This window comes from Trachemys scripta, chromosome 8 (genome assembly GCF_013100865.1).
Source record: "Trachemys scripta elegans isolate TJP31775 chromosome 8, CAS_Tse_1.0, whole genome shotgun sequence".
NCBI classification, from domain to species: domain Eukaryota; kingdom Metazoa; phylum Chordata; order Testudines; family Emydidae; genus Trachemys; species Trachemys scripta.
In genome coordinates, this window is record NC_048305.1 from 43,319,045 (window position 1) to 43,344,537 (window position 25,493).

Here is a 25,493-nt window from a genome sequence, read left to right on the forward strand (position 1 = left end):
CCTCCCTCCAGCGCTTGCGGAGGAAGGGTTTTTTTGTTTGTTTCCCCCCCCGCCACGCCCCCCCCCGTGTTCCCCCCCCCCTCCCCGCGTCCCGATATTTGTCTTGGGTGATCTGGTCACCCTATCCTTCCCTTCCTTGGGTAGCCTTGAGAGACTCCTCCACCAATTCCCTGGTGAACACCAATCCAAAACCCGTTGGATCTTAAAACAAGGAAAAATCAATCGGGTTCTTAAAAAGAAGGTTTTTAATTAAAGAAAGAAAGATAAAAATCATCTCTGTAAAATCAGGATGGAAAATAACTTTACAGGGTAATCAGATTTGAAGAGCCCAGAGGAACCCCCTCTAGTCTTAAGTTCAAAGCTACAGCAAACAGAGATAATAAACACTCTAGCAAAAGGAACATTTACAAGTTGAGAAAACAAAGATAAACCTAACATGCCTTGCCTGGCTGTTACTTACAAGTTTGAAATATGAGAGACTTGTTCAGAAGATTTGGAGAGCATGGATTGATGTCTGGTCCCTCTTAGTTCCAAAAGCGAACAACCCCCAAAACAAAGAGCACAAACAAAAGCCTTCCCCCCACCAAGAATTGAAAGTATCTTGTCCTCTTATTGGTCCTTTGGGTCAGGTGTCAGACAGGTTACCTGAGCTTCTTAACCCTTTACAGGTAAAAGGATTTTGGAGTCTCTGGCCAGGAGGGATTTTATAATACTGTACACAGGAGGGCTGTTACCCTTCCCTTTATAATTATGACAGTGACCTAGACAAATTGGAGGATTGAGCCAAAAGAAATCTGATGAGTTTCAACAAGGACAAATGCAGAGTCCTGCACTTAGGACGGAAGAATCCCATGCACCGCTACAGGCTGGGGACCGACTGGCTAAGCAGCAGTTCTGCAGAAAATAACCTGAGGATTACAGTGGATGAGAAGCTGGATATGAGTCAGCAGTGTGCCCTTGTTGCCAAGAAGGCTAATGGCATACTGGGCTGCATTACTAGGAGCATTGCCAGCAGATCGAGGGAAGTGATTATTCCCCTCTATTTAGCACTGGTGAGACCACATCTAGAGTACTGCATCCAGTTTTGGGGCCCCCACTACAGAAAGGATGTGGACAAATTGGAGAGAGTCCAGCGGAGAGCAACGATTATGATCAGGGGGCTGGGGCACATGACTTATGAGGGGGAACTGGGGTTATTTAGTCTGCAGAAAAGAAGAGTGAGGGGGGATTTGATAGCAGCCTTCAACTACCTGAAGGGGGGTTCCAAACAGAATGGAGCTCAGCTGTTCTCAGTGGTGGCAAATGACAGAACAAGGAGCAGTGGTCTCAAGTTGCAGTGGGGGAGGTCTAGGTTGGATATTAGGAAACACTATTTCACTAGGAGGGTGGTGAAGCACTGGAATGGGTTACCTGGCGAGGTGGTGGAATCTTCATCCTTAGAGGTTTTTAAGGCCCGGCTTGACAAAGCCCTGGCTGGTATGATTTAGTTGGGGGTTGGTCCTGCTTTGAGCAGGGGGTTGGACTAGATGACCTCCTGAGGTCTCTTCCAACTCTAATCTTCTATGACTGGGATGAAGGCTAAAAATGTCCCTTACCTTCAGGGGAGACATTTTCTTGTTTCCTTTCCAGCCCCATTTGCTTTCTCCACACTGGCTGAGAAACACCTGGAATCACATGCCCAGGTGCTCCAACAGCCCTAGAACAATCACGGATCAACCCAGGAGTACAGCTCCAGCCCTGGCCAGCTTCACGCACCCACCCAGCGCCTGCTCTACTCGCAGCTGGACCGTTGCAGATGGCTGTTTTTGAACATCCCTTCCAGAAGGGGCAACTCAAGACTGGCAGTAGGCCGATGCTCTGATGGCATTCCTAGGAATACCACCAGCACAAGAGTCAACATCCAGGATGGCGACAGTCATGCTGCTGATTCAGAGGGAATGGATCTGAGCACACACCTACACGCATCTCAGAAGCGCCTGCCAGACTCACGGCTCTTGGAAAACTCTAGTCCTCAGAGGCACCTGCCGCAGTAAAGAGACTCAGCACCCAAGAGCGCTGAAGCTTAAGGGCTCCCATGCTAGGCCATATTGGTTTGTCCCATTGCAAATCATAACTGATTTAATAGCCAGGCTGCAAAGACCAAGGGATAAAATAGCTTGGGGAGTTGCACAGCAATGACTTGCATGGCACAGCAGAGATAGATTTACTAACCTGCTGCAGGTTGAGCATAACTTCTGCAGCTCTGTCCTCTTTGCTGACCCCCTATTTTTTGGGTGATGGGGGTTTCACATCTGAAATCAGCCAAGCACCCACTTAACTCTTGTCCTGCTTCCCATCTTTAACAGATCTGCACATTGCAATTCTATTGCTTGAAATCCATTAAATTCCTAAAGCCAGATCCTGGCCCCAGGGGCTGCTCTCAGCTATAACAGCCCCAGAGGGGATCACCGGAGTGCAGCATAGCCAGGCCACAGTCTTTTCCCTCCATGGCACATCCCTTTTGCTGGAACTGGTGAGGAGTCAGAACCAGGTAGAGAATCAGGGAGGGCAGTTTAAGCCAGCTTCTGTCCCCTTTGCACCACTGATGGAGCAAAATGTAAAACTTAGCCCTTGAATCTTAATTCTTCCTTTATGCCAAAGATTTTCCATGGCTGATTCAGACATGGCCCCTGCTACAGCTATAGCTGCTTTCAGAGTCTGGTAAAGAGATAGCCTTTGTACTGTACAGACATTGCTGTAGCTACGGGTTAGCAGGGAATTCCGCCCATTCTGAATACTATCAGCAGGGAACAGGGCTGTATACAGCATTGAGTGGCCTCTCGCATCCAGGAGGTCAGACTGATAATCAAGTGCTCCCTTCTGACCTTAAGCTCCATGGCTCAGGGCTAGGGAACGACAGGGGAGTGAGTTTTCCAGTTATATCACTCACTCACTCAGAGGAGGAGAAACAGCCTTCGCAGCTGCCCAGCAGGAGCTGTCTGTACTCCAGGGCCCACCCCAACCAGCAGACATAAGACCTTTGCTGCTCTAGCCACCTCTCGTCAGCCTGCGAAAAGTGACCAATGAAAGAACAGAAAGTGGGCTTTGTGCCCTTTGTTGCGATTTTTTCCCACTGATGCAAAGACTCTGGCAAATAAGTAGGTGCCCATTTGGAAGTGGTCTATACGGTAACAGATCTGCACACACCTTAAGCAGGGCTGAAGTGGTGCTGAGGCCTTGGGCTGACCCTTGCGCCAGGTGCCTGTCACCCCACCTGAAACACACTCCAGGCCACCCATGCAGGTGGGAATCGGATCCGCTGCCCCTTCCCCTCAGATTCAGGGAGGTGAGTCAGCAAGGGGTCCCCAGGTCTCCAGCAGGGAGGTCAGACAGACTCCAGCAGTATTAAGGATCAGGTTTTGTTGTGTCTGGGGCTCTGTAACTTGCACAAGAACCGCCCTCCAGCGTCCAAATGCCTGGAGAAGAGGAAGAATTTTAAAAAACCAAACTCCAAACCAGAAAATAGATTTCTGTATTTAGCAGCCAGATTTCCAGCACAGGATGCGGCAATGATGTAATGTTCCACTTCCAGAATCCAGCGACACTCTGCCAGCTGCCTGCACAGAAGCTCAGTGTTCCCTCCAAAAGGGGAAATGAAGACACTCAGAAAACACTACAATGTGTTTTTTATTGCACAGAGTGCAGCAGTAAAGAACTCCACGTTCCGTCCCCTTAGCCAGATTCAGAACCACCAGCACAGACAAGATACCTAAGAGACAGCTGCTGCCCAATACCTGCCCAAGGTGCAGTGAACCTCGCAAAAGGTAAACTTCGCGATCTATGTAAATCCTGTGATTGGCAATGATGGGCAAAGTGGAGGAAGAGCCTTACTCCCTGCAGTCTGCATGTGCAACACCATTGGATGTCACGCGCTGCAATCAATCAATGGGTAAAGGCTGTGGCTCATGGATGGACGTGCTCAACTTCCAAACTAACCTTCTGCAACACCTGATTGCTCATCTTTCAAATAACATCACAGTTTTCAGAGGAAGGTGGCCAATTGCCTTTGACCACAGATTCCCTGGCTGTGAAATTAATCCTGGGGCCTCAGCTCGATCAGACATACAGGTAGCGTGACCAGACAACAAGCGTGAAAAATCAGGATGGGAGTGGGGGGTAATAGAAGCCTATATAAGAAAAAGACCCAAAAATCAGGACTGTCCCTATAAAATCGGGCAATCTGGTCACCCTACATACAGGTGCTTGATGAGCAGAGGTGGTGTGACCAGCTCCCTATCAGGCAGGATACTGCCCCTGACTCAGCAGAGAGGGCAGCCTTGGGCACGACACCTCTCCTGATGCAGCAAAACCTTCCTGGGATAGAACCATGGCAGCCACTAATAACATCTCTGCTCAGCACTGCCCCTGCAGGTCAGCAGGGAGCCCATTTTAGGGGGTGATGCACAGGAAATGGAAGAGCTGGACATCACAGCAGCCAAACCTTGACCTAAGAGGCTGCACTTCAGGCCTGGTGGAGAGAGTGTTTCCTTCGGGAATCTCCTGAAGTGATACTTGAACCCCCTTCATCTACAACATTTCTCACTGAGCCCCACCAGCAGGGGGAGGCTCACCGGCTTCCTGGGTCCAATTCCCCAGCCAACTCTTGTGGCAGCTGCAGCTGCTCTGTTCAGAGCTGGGGAATCCCTAGAGCCACACAACACCTAGCGTGGAGATGGAAAAGGGAAAGTCATCCAAACCCCAGTCCCCCTACCAATGATCTGTTACAACATGATCAGAAAGGGAGGGACCCCGGGTATCCATCCCCAAGCCAGGGGTAGTGACAGCAAGTGCAGATCAACAACATACATAGTACCAGCTCCTCTGTAAGGGAGGCATTATCCCTATTTTACCTATGGGGAAATTGAGGCACAGAGCAAGGGAACAACTTGCCCACTGTCAGAGAGCTGGGGCTGAAAGTCTAGATCTCTCGACTCCTAGCTCCTTCCTGTAAACCCCAGCATGCTCCCTGCCAGAAGTAATGGCTCCAAGTCCCCTGCTCCAATCGCTGACATGCTCCCAGCTGGCACAGGCTGTAGTAGCCCGCCCCTTCCCCAGCCCCACTGCCAAGCCCTGCTCCATTCCGGACAGAGACATGTTCCCCAAGGCCTCTCTGCCCTGCCAACACCTTGGAGGAGCGGTCACAGAATGACAGACAGCTTCACCCGGCTGAATGAATCAGGCCTTTGTCTGGAGTCTTGGCTCCCTGGAAGCTCAGCTCCCTGAGTCACTGCTCCCTCTCCTCCCACAGCGGGCGGATCCCTACCAGGAGAGCTATGGCCACCCTGCTGAAGGAGAGGGTGGGGGAGTGCTAACATTTCTGCACTACCAAGGGAGAGCCAGGAAAACCCTCTGGGGCTGCCCCAGAACTGAGACCCAGCCTGAAACTGGCACAGGCTGGACTGACAAGCAGGCAAAGCACTGCCTCTGCTGGGCTCAGAGACCAGTGAATATGCTCTGGATGGCAGCCTGGCACCCCCACATGCCAGCCTTTGACACTTCAGCTTAGAGAGCACAGGACAGCAGGGGGGTGCTTTCACCTACCTCCCAGCCCAGCCTGGACCAGTCCACACTCGCCATTTTCCACCCACTGAAGACAGTGGCCCCATCCCCCCCGGGCCTCACATTAGGGTGACCATATTTTCCCAAACAGAAAACAGGGTACCCCATGGGTTGGCCTGAAGCCCGCCTCGCCCCTCACCTGTGCACGGGCTAGCCCGAGCCCTCCTTGCCTCCTGCCTGGGGCTGGCCTGAGGTCCCCCTACCCCCTCCAGTGTGGGGCCAGCCCGAGGTCCCCCGCTGCCCACCTGCACACAGGGCCCCCCCACGCTCCCCCTAGCTCTCCCTGCACGGGGCCAGCCCAAGGTCCCCATCCTTCCCAGCACACAAGGCCAGCCTAAGGCCCGCTACTGCCCACCCACAGTCCCTTTCGGGCCTGATCCTAGACCCCGCCACCTGCCCATGTACAGGGCCAGCTGGCCCAAGCCACTCTCCCTAGCCTCTCCTCCAGCGCAGGGCTGGCGTTGCTGCTCGCCCCCATCTCGCATGTTCCTCCGTGCCCCACCAGAGGTCACACCCCACTTTTTTGGCAAAACTGGGCATTTGTCCTGTTTGCTCTCGCCAACTGATCATCAGTTGGCAAGATCAAAATGCCTAGTTTTGTCAAAAAAGTTGGGATGGCCAGGACAGGGCCAAAATGGGACATATAGTTACCCTACCTCAGTTGCCAGCAGGCTGGGCAGGTGGGCAAGCAAACCCCCAAGGTAGCCACCAGCCCGTTGAGTGGACATGCAAAGAGTTCAGCTCGCACAACGACCACGAGCTGACGCTCCCTGGGACAAAGACCCTGCCAGTGGCAGTCCACTCATGCCATCAGGTACACACCAAGCTCAAGAGCTTTAGAACCCTTTTAATCTTATTAAAGATGGAGCTTACAGGCAGCTGAGAGAACACTGCAACCCGGCACCCAAGCTCTCTCCCCAGTGGGGTTGGCGTTTCCCAGAGCTATAGGGCCTCTGCCTGTTTCTGGTCCAAAAGGGAATTATCTGGAAACGGTGCCCACCCTGCCTCCCCCAGCCTCAGAGACCCACACTGCTACTGCTCTACAAATCAGCCAGCAGGGCTAGTGCCTCCCAGCGTCTCCGAGCCTCAAACTAAGAGTTGTGGGTATACACCACCCAGAGGGCCTCTCTGCAGGGGCACAAGCAGCTGCATGCCTCCCAGCAAGCAAGCAAGTCGGAGTCTTAGCACAAGCACGTTGGTCTCTCGGCTTACCCAGTCCGTGCTACACCTAATTGTCCACCATGCACAGAGGGCACCGTCAAGTCTCTGCCTGCGCAAGCATCAGGCTCTCTGGGAGTGTGCCTATGGCCAGGACAGGGGAGTCTCTGCACAAGAGCTGCTCAACGCCTCAACTCTCAAGAGCTCCCTAGAACTCCTGGAGTGGGGCTCTCACGTGTGCTACCCAGCAGGGATCGAGGGAGCAGCCTGGCCCAGTGAGCACATGCAGGAGATCAGACTGCATTTCCCTCTCTGCCCCAGGCATGGCACCTCCCGGTGGTATCCATGACAGCAGAGGCAATCCATGCACTGCTCAGTCCTGCACTTTGCCTGAATGTGCTGCTTGTGGTGGCTGCATTGAGAGCACCTCTTCCAGGTCTCTCTCCACTCCAACAACCCGGCTTCAAGCACTGCCTGTGGACTAGAGTCAGGGCAAAAATATGGGAGCGGCTCCTAAAACCTTCTGCAAACCAGCTCAGAAAAAACACATAAAAGCCGACAGCCCCTCTGGGCCACGCTGCAATGCTCAGGGCCGCAGGGTAAAGTCCCTCTCCCAGCTTCTTCACTGGGAGGCTCCTTTTGCCCAAGTGGGAACGCTGCATATGCAGAGCGTGTTTCCCATGTCCCCCTCTGTCCTGGACACTGGCAAAGAGAGCACAGCTGTGTGGCCAAGAGCTACTTGCTCATCTGAGCATCACGCAAGGAGGATTTGCTTGGATTGGCTCCTGCTCTAATGAGCAGGCCTAGGTCAGCCAGTGAGGGACAAGAAACACACACAAAAACAGGCCATCTCCTGCCGACACTGCCTGCCCCTATCTTCTTGCTGCTGAGAAACAGTAGCACATCTGTGCCTGGCTGCAGCTGTGGGAAGCTGCTGGTATGGGTCAGACACGCTCCCCCCGAGCTCGGCCATGAGGCTCCGGGCCCATCATGGGAACTATTTCATAGAGCAGCCCACACAGTTTGCAACCATTCGGAGTGCATCCCTCTGCAGCACTGGGCTGGGAAGAGACCATCTGAGCAGCAATTGACAGAGTAGCTGTCCAGCCAGACACAGAGCAGGGAAAACAGCAGAAGAGCTACACAGAATGGGTCTGAAGCTGCACTGAGAGGAGCGGGTGGCAGGTGCCTACTCACAGCACCATGCAAGTGCGGTCTGGTCCATCCTTACCAGTCCTCCCCTCGCTGAAGGATGGGAGCATGCATCTGGGGCAGGGCCTGGGGCGCACAGCATGGCGCTGGGCACACAGCACAAGCAGTCCCCAGCCACACACAGCATGCAGCATGGCGGGGCTGCAGTAGAGCATCCCAAGTAACACACAAGGAACAAGGACCATGGAGGAACGGGGATCGAACCCGCCAGCACAGCGCAGTTCTCTGCCATTCGGAAGCAGAGTGGCTGGCGATGCAGCATCCCAGGGACACTCAACTAAGAGGCAGTGTCTAGTTTCCTGCGAGGCTCCAGGTGCTAATCCGATTTTCCAGCTGGTTTCACAGAGGCACTAAGAGGTAGCAGGCCTTGCCTGGGAGGGGAGGGCTAACCTCAGCCACCGCCCTGCACTATGCCAGTCTGTCACTGCAGTCCCACAGATTGCAAGCAGGGGAGCTGGGTTTCCTTGTGATCAGCTGGCAGGGCACATGGGGGCACTGTCTGACTGGACACACACACACACACACACGGATGCTCATGCGACTCCCCTGCCTTTGCTCATCAAGGCTCTTATAGTCTCACAGATGGGGAGACCATCCAATCCGCCCCATCACGGACATACCAGGGGACATATCGTCCTGGGGCTCCTGAGAAAGCCTTTTGTTTCAGCATGCACACACCCCATCCCAGCCAACGGCTGCATCCAAAGCCCTCTGGCATATGCTAGCCCAGCTAGGAGTAAGCCCCACACATCTGTGCTGCACAAGTGCTCAGACAACTCCACTCCACAGCCCTCCACGGTGAGGAGAAGCAGGAGTTGCCTGGCAGAACATCAGACCTCTTCCAGACACTCAGAAACTCATGCTACACATGGGCCTGTCTTGGCTCCAGCCAGCACCCAGTCTGATCCCATCAGTTAGCCTAGCAGAAGGCTTGAGAGCCCCTTCTTTTCTCCAGTTTTGTCTCCCATAGCTTGGTTCAGCTACACCACTTCTCCCTGTCCACACTACGGACGATTCCACCTTCAGCATGTGGCCAGGTCCCCTCTCCACTACCTCACCATCCTTGAAAGTGCTAGGGTCCCGCCCAGATCTCCACTCGACTGGACCTCTTGGCCAGTCCTTTCCTGGCCCTCCCCCCACAGGCTTTTGTGCCCCAACCCCTGGAATGCTATTGTGGCCCACAGCTCAGCTGCCATCTGGCACAAGGACCAGCTACAGAAAGTAACGACGCACTCAGGCCACAGCCAGGAATCCAAAAATGGGGAAATTCTGAAGAACTGGGCAAAGGCAACCAGTTTTAAATTGGGAGGGGGAGAAAACGGAGGTCCGGCCCCAGGGAATTCTGCCATGCCACAGAAGGTTCTTTCCGCCTCCATCACCACCTCACACAGGCTCTCTCCCTCTCCAGGCAGGCTCCCCCACACAGCATCAAACCCCATCCTCTTTACTCCCATGACCAAGGCAGTCAACAAGTCAGTTACCTTATGGGGCCAGGTTCCTAGCTGCTATTCAAAAGCAAGTCATGCAAAGGCACAGCAAGTAGTTGGTTTGAATTCGAGTCCAAGCTGGGGTGTGACGGGTGTGACTAAGTGAAGAGTGTTACCCATCATGGACCGCACTTCAGGAAGCAGTGTGCCATGCAGGGATATTGATGGCTGAGGACTAAGAGGAAAAACACAGACTACAGGATTAGCAGATGAAATTCATATTAGTGAAGGAAACCTGTCTGCCGAGTGATTGTTCCAAGAGCCCCACCCCAAGAGATGAAGAGATTAGTTTCTTCATTATCCTGTCAACCCTCAGGCCAGGCAGCCACCCTTCTCATAAGGCAAAAGAGCAGGAGACTAGAGCGGATGGGCCAGAAAAGGAGGGAAGTGTCAGGGCATGCAGCTCCTCAGGATGGGAAGTGGAAGGGATTAGTTAGTCCTCCCAGCTTCACCACAGAGAGGCAGTCAACTTCACCTGGCTCCGTGGAAGCTTGATTTCCTCTGTGCATTTCCACCACTGGATTCTACTCTGTGCTAAATAACGTTCTTGGTGAAATACTGAAGGGGACTGTCACCTTGAGAGGGTTTCCATTGGAGGCTGGAGTTGGTCCTCACTAAGGAAAAGAGACTTAAGTGTATGCACCCGTCTTTTTACAATCATAGAACCAGAGGGTTAGAAGGGACCGCAAGGGTCAGCTAGTCTAACCCCTACCAAGATGCAGGATTTGTTGTGTCTAAATCATCCAAGACAGGTGAGCTGGGTGAAGGAGCTTCCACAACCTCTCTGGGATTCAATGGATTCATTTTGTCTAGCCAGTCTGAAGACTAAAAAAGAATATCCTCCAACCCATGCCTGTCACCTTGCCACGTCTCAATTGTGGGAAGCAACAGGTGAGATCCAAAACGAGGGCCACACAAAAATTAGCCATAACCAGAACTGGACAGAGCTGTGCGATTCCTTCCTTTAATGTAAAGGACTCTGTCTGTAACCTTGGCCCCACACCTCTCTATTCCTGACGTAAACAGCAGTGTTCAACAGTAGAAAGGGAAAACAATGTCAGATTTGCACGGCACATAAGAACGAAGATGAGCAACAACCCTGAAAGAGAAGGAAGCCTTTGAAGTGTGTCTGGTGATAATTCAAAGAGTTCTAGGCCCAGAGGAGATGAAGATAATAGTGGGAAAAGGGACCCAGTAACAGGCTGCGTTGAAAACAAAGCCAACAGAAACACCAGGCAGCTGAGAACCTTATCTGCTACTTCCATTCACAGCAGAACATCCAACAAAGCCACGGCACATGCAAGATTACAAGCCCCTAGTTTTCATTCACTGCCAATACCTGTGTCCCATTGGTCAGAGCCTCCAGCATGATCTATGGACCTATGCCTTCTTCAATACTTTGTTGGGAAATTCAAGGCTTCCCCATATTTGTAGGTCTCCCTGACCCACCCTCTGGTGTCTCAGGATGGCTGGGCTTTCCTCCCCCATCTCCTTTCGGAAACCATAGAAATGGGAGATGGAAGAGACTTATTATGTCAAGTTGTCCCTCCCCTGTGGACAGGGGGTGCTGTCCTACAAAATATCCTCCAGGGCTCCAGTATTAGGTGAACTACGCTACTGGCCTCCATCCCGTGCTTTCAGATTGCTCAGTGGCCTAACAGACCCTCAATTAGGAAATCTTTCCTGACATTTAGCTGCATTACACTCTCACTCCTACCTCCTCGGACTTTTCTAAACAATTCTTCTCCCTCCTTCTCATCTCCAGCCTTCGCATATTTGTTGGCTGTTATGTCTCCCACTTCTTTGTGCAGCCAAGACATACATAGTTAGTTCTTCACCAGTAATTCAATCCCTCCAGCCCTAGAGTCACTGTTGTTGCTCTCTTGCTGAAGTCCCCCCAAGACCTGCTCTCGCAGTGCAGTCTCACCCACGGAGAGGAGAATGGTCACCTCCATGGGGATCAATCAGGAATGGTTCCAAGTCAGTCCTCCCAGCCTACCAGAACACCACTGTGAGTGGGATCAGGATCTAGCTATGCAGCCTAAAATTGCTCTGGCCTTTTTTGGCAGCCACGCTGCTTCTCTGATTTACGCTCCATTATTACCCCAATGTCTCTATATCATTGCTTTCCAGATTTCCCACTCCTATTGAATAGCTGTCTTCCAGATTATTTTGCCCCAGATGCTTTAGCTAGCATTTCATTTTATTTCTTGTCCACTAACACTAGCACTCTGCATTAATGCATTCTTCTTTTTTGCTACCCTTGTCAATTCTCTTCAATCCTTAATTAACATTGTGCACTCTTCTTCCAGCTCAGCTGGGAATTCTTCACCCATTTTCCTCCTGTCCCGGGGAGTCTGTTGCAGTTGCCCACTGCAATTTCTCTATTATTTGTCATTTGGCTGCCATACCCTTTTTATTAAATTGTATCGCACTGGTTCTGAAACTTAGACACTTCTTGTTCTAATGTGTTGTGTAGCGCTGCTGTGAGCTGTTAAGCATTTGACTCACTCCATCCCAGAAGTAGGTGCATTTCAGTAATGGATTCACTTGATAGGTATGGCTACTGTGCTATAAATTCTGTGATGTGTTGTGAGATTCTTTGGGATGAAAGGTGTTGCACGATACAAAAATATACTCCATTTAATGTTGAAGGCTAGTGACATACAGCACCAGCCTTCTCCCACTGCACCCACATACGCTAGCATTCCCGTTCAAATAACTAGCCCAGCAGGTTTCAGCTATGTACACTAGGACAAACTCCATCAGCTACCATCACTTCCAGATACTACAGGGGCAAATTGCTGCTAGCTCCTTTGGTGTAGAGCATCTTCCATCTGCAGCGTGATTTGCAGGCGGGAGGCCTGTGCCAGGCTTTGAGCCTCGGAGAGGAAGCTCCAGCTTTACACCCTTCCAATCAACCTCACACACTGTCAAGTCTAAGTCCAAGAGGTCCGCTGCCTTCTTGCTTTCGGGCAGACCATGTGATGCAATGAACTGCCCTCCATCATGACATACTGATGTCTGTGCTGCCTCCCTATCAAGCTCTCCAGAGCCAAATCCAGCCCCCAGGACCCAGCCATCATCCCCAGAACACTGGGTACAGCCCAGACAAGGAGCAGTCACTGTAACTGTATGAAAAATAAAGTCCTTTCCCAGTGAGGCCATTTCCTTTTGCCCTCCAGCTGTGAAGAGAAAGGGGCATTCAAACAGCTGGGAGCCTCTCAGCAGCACACCAGGAATGCGCCTGATAAAAACCTGATGGGAGACTCCCCCGACTGCTGCACCAGGCAGCAGAGACACAGAGCCTGATGCTTTAGTTTGCTACTGCGGACTGTGTTCACAGACACTGACTTGGAGGGGAACCCCCCCAGACACTCAGTTCCTGAGCGTCCACAAACACACTCCCATGCAGGGCCCCCCAAGGACTCCTGAGGACTGAGGGGGGCAGAATCTTTTGTAGATTTCTAGTCTTCTTTGCAGTGGCTTTGGGTGGGGCAGTTGCCCTGATCGGATTATAGAAGCAGACTGCATGTCACCCACAGATCTGTCTAAGGCAATCATAGGACTCTCTGCAATACAAAGCCAGCACCACTTTTCAGGATCAAGGCCTAACACGACAGAGGGGAAACAGCAGAACTGAGTGTACAGAGTGCTGTCAATCACACAAAGGAGCAAACAATAAAGGAAAATGTTTTCCCCACCTACTCCCTTGCAGCGACAGTGATCTCAGGGTCCCCAACACAATACAGGCAAGAAACATTCACGCTGAGATGTGATTTTTTTAAACTGCCACAGCACCCTGTATCTAAGTGTCTACACACAAGGGGGAGGGGCTACATTCTGGGCATTTCCTGATGCTTGGGGCCTTGGCAGTGCAGCATTAGCATTCGGTCCACGGCACTTTCTGTGTTTCATGGAGTATTTCCCAGCACTCGGGGAATGGTGAAGGGTTCTCCATTCTACCCACAAGGTCAGGACCCATTCCAGCTTATTTAATAATCTGTGTGAGTGTCCAAACAAGAACATCCCGACCCCAGGCACAGCTACTCTCCCCCTCTTGCTGCTGACAGGATCCAGATCAGACAAGCTAAAAATACACAAAACTAGTTCAGAGGAAACAATGACAGGCAAAGGCGGAGAGCTCAGAGTCAGGCTGTGACCCGACCTTTCCTAGCAGTGTGTCTGGACTAGGATGAGAGGAGTGGGATTTTAGATCATGTTGCTAGTACCTTCTAACACAACTTCATGTCTAACCAAGGCTCATCCCACAGGTCAGCTTGACCAGCTAATACGTGTGGGGGTACAGCTTGCCTTGTCTACCTTCATGTGTTAGAATGTAGTCGCTAACATGCTCTAGAAATCTATCTTTCCCCTTCACCAGGACAAACCCTAAATCTCTCACTTGAATACTCAGGGGCTTCCTTCCTGCAGGCAATAGCCCACCCTTCAAAGAGAAGCCAGCCATGTTCCTCCTGCTTCAGCAGTGGATGCCAAAATTATCAACCTGTACTTCTGTTTAACCACCTGAATCTTCAGTTGTCCGTGCTTCAGAGGGGGCCCGATCCCACATCCGGGGAATCCATGGAGAACGTCCCACAGATGTCCGGGAGAGCTGAATCAAGCCCTCCAGGAGACAGTGGCTTCTTCAGGCAGCTGGGGTCCAATTTTCCATTGCCCTGGCACCGTTTTGCACTGGGATGAATGTCAAATGTAAATAGTTACCACTCCAACTAAGTAGCATTTTGCACCCACTGCGTACCTGTGCCTTCAGCTCAGTGTCTGAATGTCTGGCAACATCAGTTATATTTAAAAGAAACTGATTAGTTTAAAAGTAACAGGTCATGCCGATAGCCTGAAAAATGACGGAGAAGAACAGCTGAGCGATGAACCTACATGCTTGCTAACTACTAGGGCCTGAAACTGAGGCTCTGTGCTGCTCTGCTAGTCAGGAGATTTCCACTAATACGCGACAGTGGAAAAACAGAGCAGCTCCCTGTAACGGCAGCAAGACTTGCAGGGAAAACACACAGCTCTGAAGGTAATGGAAGAAGGAAATCATTCTGACTAGCTGGGTTACACGCATTTGTAACTCACCCATTCAGAATCATTTAGACTGTCCCCTCTGTCCCCACCCTGGTGTATATCCATCCACTGCCATTCACATTTTTAATCTTTTCTCCAATTCGGAGCCCAGGCAGTGCCCATAGGATCACTACCATTGTCAAGCCCTCTCCACCACAAGCCTGCCAAAGCTGCAAACTAAAGTCAATCACTTAGTCTTCTGGCTGATGTTCTCTGTGCACCAGACACGCTGCAGGGCCACAGGGATGGCATCATAGTTGCTGCCGACGGCTTGTTGCCATGGTTTGTTTTATTAAAAAAGAAAGCACTGAAGCATCTGCCTGCCAACACGAGTCCATAGAAAGTTACATAAATTTTGTGACCAAACATAGTAAAAGAAACAAGGCTGGTCCAGTCAGTGACCCCCTGCAATCCAGCATGTACGTCTTTAATTGGCTAATTCGGCCTGTGCTCTTCTCAGGCCTGGGATAAACTGCACTGATCTTCATAGCATCCCGTTCCATGGCAGGGAACACAAGGCTCTAGACTGATAATGCTTGTGGCTAGGGCCAAGCTCTCTCTGAAACCTGCCCCAATTTGCTCATGACCGGGGCCTGCTTTCTGGAGTCCGCTGGTTCGGTGAGGCAGAGAGGTGCTTCATCTCCTCATCACCTCCCAACTCCCAGAAGGAAGTTCTACACTCTTAATTATTGCCCTTTCCCATGGAGAGGCACCAGGTTTCCAGTATGCCCCATAGCTGCCGGAGACAAGGACCAACACCCATTTTATAAGGGAAGAAGCAAGAGCAGAGAGGGGTCTGAAGGCACATTCTGACTAGCTGGCCTATGCCGAGGAGAGCCCAGCACCATACGGGACACAGGAAATTCACTGGCCAAAGTGTTAATACAAACATGGAGTCCACACAGCGTCACACGCTGCATGTAATCCTCATCTGCTGGAGGCCCTCCACAGCCTTGGACCTTTTGCTTCACAATGTATCCGAGCCTTGAAAACCACACATCCTGGCTGCCCCTCCACTCATGTATTCCTACAAACCTGTAGTGCAAGGTCCCGGAGAGCTTCAAGCTACTCACAGATAACTCCACACATTCACTCAGGGAACATCAGATCTGCCAATTACCCTTCACCACCCTATGGATGGGTGGAAGTAACTGTACCCCAGGTCCTGCTGGTGTGAAGTCACCTGCCAACACAGCATCCACTGCAGCGCAGCCAGGCTTCCTGCTGAGAGCCCAGGCAGACAAGAGATCTCCTTCCTTCCAGGGCTAGGAAGGGACCCATGCCACAATGCATTGCAGGCACTCTCCTTTTTGTGCAGGATGTCACCTGCTCTTCAAAATTATCCATGCTAAAGTTAATCAAAAGGAAGCCCACTGAACCAAAGAGTCAGTTGTCAAATGCCACGTGGGCTCGATTGCTAGCAAGGGATGTCAGAGACATTTTCCCCTCCCCTCCTGCACCACTCATTCAATAGCTTCCCAGCCCAGAAAGGCATCTTCCCCTCTCAGGTCTGCATAGAAAGGTGAGGGTGAACAGGGTGGATGACACAACAGCCTGAAAACCCTCCATCCACAATTTCATAAGGACAAATTTAAACAAACCCACTTGGCCTGTCAGCGGCGTTTGGACCCAGGCCATTCAGTGCTATAAGCCTTTACTGTTGGAGGATGAAGTCCATTAGTAGACTCAAACTTTGTATAAGAACCAGCTATTAAAGGGGGACAAAGAACCCCCTCTCCTTACGTGGGTTAGACAAGCACAGAAGAGATCAGCATGGAGTGATGTCTGGGGGGACATCTGTAGGTTGTCCAATGTAATTTCCTGCATTTTACAAGATTTAAGACATTTCAGACCAAAGTTTTTTGTTTTGGTTTTTTTTAAATCTACCTGCCTCCCTGGAGTTCAGCATTAGACCAATGCCCCATCCTGGTAGAAAGCCAACAAAACTCCATTCTGACCCAGCTGCCTTTGGGTCTTGGCTGGTATGACTCATCAGGCACACACAAAACCAGGAAGAAAGCCATGCAGAAAGCCAACTTTAATATTAGAGGGGAAAGCAAAACCAGAGCAGGTTCTCTACTGACCCGCACTGGGCATCTGGGACCCACCTCCCATTCTCAGCAAGGTCTCCCAACCCTTGTCCTCAGTACTGCTTATATAGCACCTTCAGCATGCATGATGCTGTACAGTAAAAGCAGGATGGCTTTTAGTCTAAAGGCAGCAGAGGTAATATATATTGGGTACTGGGCACAGATCTGACCCTGCATAGGTAAAGGCAGACCCTATATGCGATGTAACGGAGGCTATTCATTCTTTGTGTTTTATTGTAACATTTCTTAATAATTGTATGGAAAATTTGTTTTGCCTCACTTATTTTTGTTTCTCTCTCTCCCCCCTTTATCTGCCTCTTTCCAGTTGTGCCTCTATCTTTTCCTCCCCCTCCATTCAATTTCCTTTCCCTCTCTCTATTTCCCCTTTCCCATTTTCTCTCCCCTTCCCTATGCTCTTTCCAGGACAGTGATCAATAAACAAAGCTCCCTTCTAACTGCTCACTTGCAACCTAAAAACTAAGCTCCTGTTCCTGAAAACACTTGCACAGCACATGGGAGCGTTCCCCAGATCAGGACCTAGGCTCTTGCCACACCTGCTGTTTGACAGCAGTTCAGTGAGAAATGGAAGCACCACTCACTCCCTGCTGACCTAATGAGCGGCATGGAAAAACTTAGGTAGGCCAGATACTAGCTGGCTTGCAAGGGAGTCTCCTGCCAGTCCCAGGCACACCCAATCTGCCTCTCAGCTGTTTTGCAAGGAGAAGCCATGAGCTGGCTCCCAGTGAACAGCAGAGGAGGAGGGGAGCCACTGAGAACTGCAAGTATGAAACACAGCAGCATATTAGGTGCTCTCACCTCCTGCGGGGGTTTCTGCAAGGCTGTGTCTATGCTAAATTGTGGGATGGAACACAGGTAGGAACAAGTGGTTAATTAACTGGGCATGTTAATTAACCTGTCCAGATCTGCTCTAGGAATCATTTCAGGGACGTTCTCTGGCCTAGGTTACACAGGTCAGACTAGATGATTACAGTGGTCCATTCGAGCCTTGGAATCTTTGAAACAGAGTTAGCAACTGGCATCTTGTCTTTCAGACCACAAGCTCTCTGGGAGCAGAGCTTGCATCTACATCCCCATTGCACTGAACGCAGTGGGGCACACCCTGGTGTGGCCCTTAGCCATTACTGCTATAGAAATGTTTGCTAATAAGCAGCAGACATACCTTCAGTGAAGAGGCAGGAAGGACGGTTATGAGTTGCTACTGCAGGAAGGCCTATGCGATTTTCTGTCATTTGCAGTATTTGTCCAAGTACACTACAACTGTGCTAGTTACCCCACTCTGCAGCTTTGGGCCATTTCCTGCTCTCTAGGACTTTCACAGCTAAATCCCCATCAGCTGCTTGTATTCTGATACCGGAGCCAGGCAGCAACTTGCTAGAAACCCTGGCTCCTGAGATGGACACGCCCAGAGAGCAGCCTCTCAGACATCAAAACAGGAGATTATATAAGAGCCAGCTTCCAGGCCATCAGCATTATCCCTGGCAATAAAGCAGCTGTGCTTAAGTCACCCATATGGTCACTGCCATGCAGACTGTGCTGAAGAGAAGGCTGGAGTTTTCTCAATATTTTAAGAAAATCTATAATACACATACAGACAAAATCCTCACATTCAGCCATGCAGAGCCGGCCTGGGCAGGAGATTTTCAGGCCACGGGCACTGGAAAACAGCAAGCATCTATTTCCAAGGACAGTGGTTACTTATTAATTGCAGAGCTGCTTCTGCTGTTCTAGCTTGAATTTCTCCAGAGCAAATAAGCCTGCACAGAGCTCTGCAAAGCACAGAGGGAAACAGTACTGGTCAGAATATTGTATTCCTAAATACAGTGGCAGGAGGACGCTGATACACAGGTGACTGGTGTAGCAACGATGGGCACTGGGCACTTAGACAACAGCCAACGGGCCCCTTTACAGAGCCCAGACCCAGCTGGATCAGATTCCCCTTCACTGCACACAGGGGGTCTGCTCACCTCTTGCCAACACTTGTTCCCCTTTCCAGTGATGCTGGGCTGTTATTTGCCAAGGGTTCCCTGTGGGGAGCTTGGGCTGCTCCCCCAGGGTATGAGTGAGAGGCAGCTTGCCTCCATTCCTCTCCTTTGGTGATGGTTACTGCTGGCCTGAGCTACAGAGGCTGATGCTGGTGTGTCCAGATAACAGCTGGATGAGCCTTACAACCCCCACTCCCCAACTCAGCAGCACTCTCCAACCTCAGACGCTGGCCAATACTGGCAATCAAATGATCCCAAGCTAAAAGCCTCTCTCACTGCTGCCCCCAGACAGCAAGCTCCTCATTCCAACATACAATATTTCCCCCCCAATACCTCAGCACTTGCTGCTGCTGCCAGTTGCACAAAAATGCTAAATTCTGGGGCTATTTGGCCACTTCCTCCTCATGCCTGTGGGTACATGCCAGCCCATGCCATTCTCTGCACAGAGAAAGTCACCCGCTTGCAGCAAAGCTCCCTGACTCTGTGATTGCATGTGCGCTCACACACACTCTGCCAGATGAGGTCCTTTAGAACAATACAATCAAGAACAAAAAGAGCCTGTTTGTTATCTGCGTGCCTGGGTTCCAGCAGATGGACAATAAATCACATGTATCTATTACATATTTTGTCTTTTTAACTTTGTATTCAGCTCAGAATTCTGTGATAAACATTGCATAGAGGAAGCAGCAAGATGCTAGCTGCTGCAGTCCTCTCTCTGCAGTTCACCAGTCTGAAAACAAAGGCGGGTAGAGAGGGGCAATTCAGAATTTTCCCCCAGGCACAGGTCACAAAGCAGTGACCCTGCAAAACTCACTTGGAGACCTCTCTTTTGTATTGGTAGCTTAAGAAATACTCAGTTGTTTTGCTTCAAGCTGGCTATGATCACCAACTCTTCCTGGTGAAAGAGACCAAAACATGGGCTACTTGCAGTTAGGGCTCTAGGAGTCAGCTACAGAGAATTAGCATCAAGCAGTTACTTTTTCACTTAAATAGTCCCAACAAGTATTCACTGGATCTTTCAAATTGCATAATAAAAAAAGGTAGACTAACCAAATGGCCCAGCTGCTACTGGGAAAAATGTCCCATGCCACAATGTGCTTTTTCAAAAAAATCTATTTTTATGTTTTCCTGCACTTTAACTTCATTCTGTAATTCAGGAAACACTCACATCCCACTCATTACAGAGGAAGGGGCTGCCAGATTTTTCCATGGAGTAAAAGGCAACAGGAAGACTGAAAGTTAATTTTCCATAAATAAAATTACCGTTATTTCTGGACAGCTGCCCATTTCAGTACATGAGCATCTCAATAAAGTCAGGGCTAGGGCAGACGGAAGAGAAAAAGAATTTGATTACATTTTCATGAGATTCAGAATCACAATTCCTGTCATCTAAAAAAATTATAATCAAGGGCATTCATCACAAGAAAGTAACACTTCCAAACAAGCAGGATTTTATTAATCAGTCTCCGCTAATTTAAGGGGCCATAAAAGAATTTATGCACACACACCACCTGTGGAAGATAATTCCACTATTGCTTTCCCACTAGGTCATGTGATTTATTAGTCAATTGCAGTGGAAATTCAAAATAAAAACTGGCTTTGGAAACAAGAAGCAGGAAAACACCTCTTCTTCTGCCCCTTTCCTGATATGTTTGGACTAGATCTGGTCAGGAAGTGATTTCTCCAACTTGCAGAAAAAGTGTTCAATTTTTTTTCATACCAAGAGAAATGAACATGTTTTGATATTTGGGTTGGGGGTGGGGTTATATGCATGATATTTCAACAAAAGCATACTGTTGTTACAACATTTTCCATCAAAAAAGTGTTTCAATGGAAAATTTTGGACCAGCTCTGACTCTGATTGCTCTCGCCACTCCCTTGAATACAGACCACCTTGGCTGGCATAGAACCAGCACTGGCTCTGTGGCACAGTCTCCCCTACACCCCCTTCCTTGGACCACACAGAGCCCCCCAATAAAGCCAAGTCTCCATGGGATGTCAGGCAGCAGAGGCTGAGCTGGGGCTGGGAGGAGCCAGGGAGCAGCCACAGCCCATGGCATGCGAAGCTGGCTTCTATTCAAGCAGATTTCTGCATGCTGTTGCTGCAAAGTAGGGAGTGTGGGGTGTCTCTTCTCTCTCTAGGTTATCACCTGCTCCATGCATCTAGGCAGCTCATTTACATAGCTGTGGGTGGATGGTCACTCAGAGGCAGCATGGCACCTGCATAAACCCATCTTCCCTGAGACTGTGGGGCAAGAGGGCGGGGGAAGTAAGAGAGCCCAGAGCTTCTACAGGACTGATGTTTCCACTCATCACAAATCCTGGGAATGCTGACCTGATCCCTCCCTAGACGGGGAAGACTGGAAGTGAACTCTGTGAGGTCATGGTTCCTCTGGCTCACTCCCATGGGTACTTCTGCTTGGGCACAATATCTCCCTGACTTCACCTGGGGCGGTCAGGAGAGGACAGTCTTCTCCACTACCAACAGCAACCAGTGATTCCAGGAGAACAGAGTCACCCAGAGAGCAGCGAGAAAGAAACTAACGTCAGACTGGGGCCTCCAGGAAAACAGACACAGTATTTTCAGCTTAAAAGGGAAAGATTCACACAAGGGAAGAAATCCAGCAGGCTGAGTTATTCCCGCCCCCACAAAAAGATTTACTTAGAAGGGGAGAAAAAGCAAATTCCTATTTCTCAGTGTTTACTTGGAGATGGCTGGAGTGGAATGAAAGTGCACAACCCTTCCCAAAGCTTTGAACGCTCAGATGCTATCATAACCCCATGGTATTTCTCTACCAAAATAAACAACCAGGAGCAGCAAGGACTGGGGAAGATGGATACTTGAGCTGTCACACACTTCTCTACATGGCAGTAGATCATAGGAGGGAGATGGGAACTATCCTCCAGGGTGGGAATAACCTGCAAGCAGCACTAGCCAAAACTAAGCCGGAATGCAAAGCTAATTAATTCAATCAGAAAGTGATCTGGGTAATGGAGATTAATTCCCCGTGCCTTTAAAATGATCCTAATCTTCAGGAGTAATTCCCAGGACTCTAAGACCATGACAGGTTGGAGAAGGGAGCAAGTCAAAGCTATGTTCTAGTTGGTGCCAAGCCACATTCTGGACTGTGTACTTTTCACGTAATAAAAGCGGTATTGGAAGAGATACGTTTTCAAATGGCAGCAAGGGCACAGCAAGGAGTCAGGAGACCTAGACTCTAGTCCCAGCTTGGCCATGACCAATTCTGTAAGCTGGGGAAAGTCACTAAAACCAGGATGCTCCACTGGAGATGCCCTGGGTCTGATTGCGGGGGGGGGAGAGGGGGGGAAGCAGCCATCTCTTCAACTGCAGTCAACAGGAACTGTGGGTACTCGGTGCTTCTGAGAATGGTGTCCAAGGTGCCTCAAGCTGGGCACCCCAAGAACGGACATCCCCAAATTCAGAAGCCACTTTTTAAAATATAATTAAGTCTCTTTGTGCCGGAGTTTCCCCATATGTAAAATGAAACTAATACTGCTTTACCTACCTTTGTAAGGTGCTGTGAGCTCCATTAGTGAAAAGTGCACCATAAGTAGAGTATTTTACATACATTTACAGTAAAAGAGAACAAAGCAGTTCAGAGACTTTGGAAATGGCTTGGATGAGACATGCTCTGTACTTCAACATGCAGAATTGGGGGGAGGGGACACATGTAGTTAACCTTTGCATTCTAGCTCTTTGCTGTCGTTAGATGCTGCTGGAACTCATTTCTGACTTTTACCTCCCATTCTTCCCACTACTGCCAAGTTCTCTTGTCTTTCTAAAAACAACTTTGCCCATCCTCTGAAAAGTCAATGTGTCCCAACTCAGGCGGGTCTCCTGGCACCACCATCCTGGCAATACTGGTCAGATCAAAGCCACTCAGCACCCACAATCAGGGTGAGATTTGCAGATGATTATAGACCACTCAGCCTAACATCATTATCTGGAAAGATGTCGAAACAAGTTATTAAACAATACATTTGTAAGCACCTAGTGGATAACAGGGTTATAAGGAATAGCCAGTATGGATTTGTCACAAACAAATCATGCCAAACCAAACTAATTTCCTTCTTTGATAGGGTTACGGGCCTAATAGATAGGGGAGAAGCAGTAGATGTGATACACCTTGATTTTAGTAAGGCTTTTGACACAGTGCCACATGACATTTTCATAAGCAAACTAGAGAAATGTGGTCTAGATGAACTTACTGTAAGGTTGGTGCAAAACTGGTTGAAAGACTGTAATCAAAAAGTAGTTATCAATGGGTTGCTGTCAAACTAGGAGAGTAAATCCAGTGTGGTCCCACAAGGGTCAGTCCTAGGCCTGGTACTAGTCAATATTTTCATTAATGATTTGAATAATGGAGTGGAGAGTATGCTTATATGATTTGTGGGGGACACCAAGCTAGGAGGGGTTGCAAGCACTTTGAAGGACAGGATTAGAATTCAAAACAGCTTTGACAAATTGGAGAATTGGTCTCAATTCCTCAAGATGAAATTTAATAAAGACAAGCACAAAGTACATCACTTAGGAAGGAAAAACTAAATGTACAACAAAATGGGGAATAACTGGCTAGGTAGTGGTTCTGCTGAAAAGGATCTGGGGTTTATAGTGGATCACAAATTGAATCAGAATCAACAATGTGATGCAAAAAAGGCTAATATTCTGGGGTGTATTAACAGAAGTGTTGTATGTAAGACATAGGAGGTAATTGTCCTGCTCTACTTGGCACTGCCAAGGCCCCAGTTGGAGTACTGTGTCCAGTTCTGGGCACCACACTTTAAGAAAGATGTGGAGAAACTGGAAGGAGTCCAGAGAAGAGCAACAAAAATGATGAAAAGATTTAGAAAATATTTCCTGTGAGGAAAGGTTAAAAAACCTGGGCATGTTGTCTGTAGAAAAGACGATGGGGGAGGAGGACCTGATAACAGTCTTCAAATATGCTAACAGTTGTTATAAAGAAGATAGGGATCATTTGTTCTCCATGGCCTCTGAAGACAGGACAAGAAGTAATGGGATAAATCTGCAGCAAGGGAGATTTAAGTTAGACATTAGGAACAAGTTTCCAGCCATAAGGGTAGTTAAGCTCTGGAACAGGCTTCAAAGGGAGGTTGTAGAATCTCGGTCACTGCCGTTTTTTAAGAACAGGTTGGACAGACACCTACCAGGGATGGTCTAGGTCTGGGCCCTGTACAGCCCAGGGGGCTGGACTTGATGGCTTCTCAAGGTCCCTTCCAGCCCTACCTTTCTATGACTCTATGATCTTAGCACACTGGGTGCACGACGGACACTGAGCTGTTTTGAAAAATCTGGTCCCAGCTGCAGAACGGAGCATTTGAGAGATTGGCCCCCCTTCTCTTCGCCTGGGTCAGCCATACACACCCATCTGGGCAGGGGATCAGACAGCTCAGCAGAGATCCCAGTCACCCTCTCCCAGCAAGTGCACACAGGGACTCTCCCAGGGAGCCAATACCAGAGGACGAGATCAGGTGGAGCCCTCCCAACTTTACAAATACAAACAATGCAGGTGTTTCCCCCTAACCAACCAAAGCAGCAGAGGTTTAGCTGTAACCCTTTCCCTGCCATGCCCTATCCCTGTAGCCTCTACTCATCATGTTAAATCCAAGCAGAGAGCCATAGACCAAGGGTCCGGTATGTATAAAAAAATAGTTATAACACGCTCAGCTGCCCTCTGCTCCCAGAGAGGGGGAGACTGCAAACTGGAAAGCGGGTGCACCCAGGTTGGAGATGGGCTCAGCCCCCTTATTCTCAGGTAGGGGTGCGGACAGGGTGGGGAGGGGAGACAACAGCTGCCCGCCCCGCCCCCGGGAAGAACGCACAGACTGGGGATGGGCTCAGTTCTCGGGAAGTGAGGAGAGGGGTTGCAAGGCAAGGGAGCACCCAAGGTGGGCAGCACGGGGGGGCGGGGGTCGCAGCCCTACTGCCGGGTTGGGGCTGCACCCGGGATGGAGGGACAGTAGTAGTCCCTTTTCTCAGGCTGCGGGGAATGTGTGAAAGCGAGGCACTGGTCCCTCCTGGGAGTGGGGAGGAGAGCTGCGGCTAGGCTGGGGAGCGCAAGGGGGTAGCCCCTAGTCCCGGGCGGGAGTGCCCCAGACCGGGGAGCGAGGGGGGCACTGGTCCGTGCCCGGGGGGATGCCCCAGACCGGGGAGCGAGGGGGGCACCGGTCCCTGCGGAGGGCTCCGGGCACTCACCGAAGTAGACGGCCTTGGCGCACCGGGGGCACTTGGCTGCCATGCCGCGGGTCGCGCAGCCGGCGAGACGCGCTGCTGTGTGCGGGTCTCTCAGCTCCGCCCGGCCCAAGCTCCGCGCCGCACCGCCCACAGCCCGGCCCGCCAGCCCATTGGCCGCGCTGCCGAGCTGGGGGCGACTCCTCCCCGCGCGGCGCCGCTGAGACCCACGCGCGGGCCGGGCCCGCCAACAGGTGCAGGGAGCAGACCCCCACCGCCCAGGGCCCCCGCCCAGCTGCACTAGGCGCCCGCCCATCACATGGGGCTGCGCTGTCTGCACCCCCTGAGCTGGGACCGGCTGGAGACACCGGCCCAGCAAGAGCAGGGAGTTGACCCTGGTGCTGCGCATCTCTAGTCCCTGCCGAGCGCAGAGCCAGGGGTGGAGGCTAGGAGCCGCAGGGTTCCTCGGACCCTGGCCCAGAGCGAATTGCACCCCGCCCGGGGCTGTCTGGTCCCAAACATCTGGGCAGAGCAGAGCAGGAGAGGGGCCCGCAGGTGTCCACTCCGCACCTTCCCCCCAGCCCAGCCACGCTGGCTCCACCTGAACAGGGAAGGCCAGTGCCCCTGGATGTGTAGACACGCCAGCCTC

At 50.7% G+C, this 25,493-nt stretch overlaps 1 protein-coding gene across 1 annotated transcript in view; it reads right to left on the reverse strand.

Moving 5' to 3' along the window:
- The window catches only part of CRIP2 (cysteine rich protein 2), a 72,102-nt gene extending 46,834 nt beyond the window's left edge, over nt 1-25,268 (reverse strand). Inside the window, exon 1 of the mRNA XM_034778530.1 lies at nt 24,869-25,268. Coding sequence (XP_034634421.1) covers nt 24,869-25,253 — 385 coding nt within the window. The 5' untranslated portion in view covers nt 25,254-25,268. The remainder of the gene's footprint in view (nt 1-24,868) is intronic.
- Between the last annotated feature and the right edge of the window lie 225 nt (nt 25,269-25,493).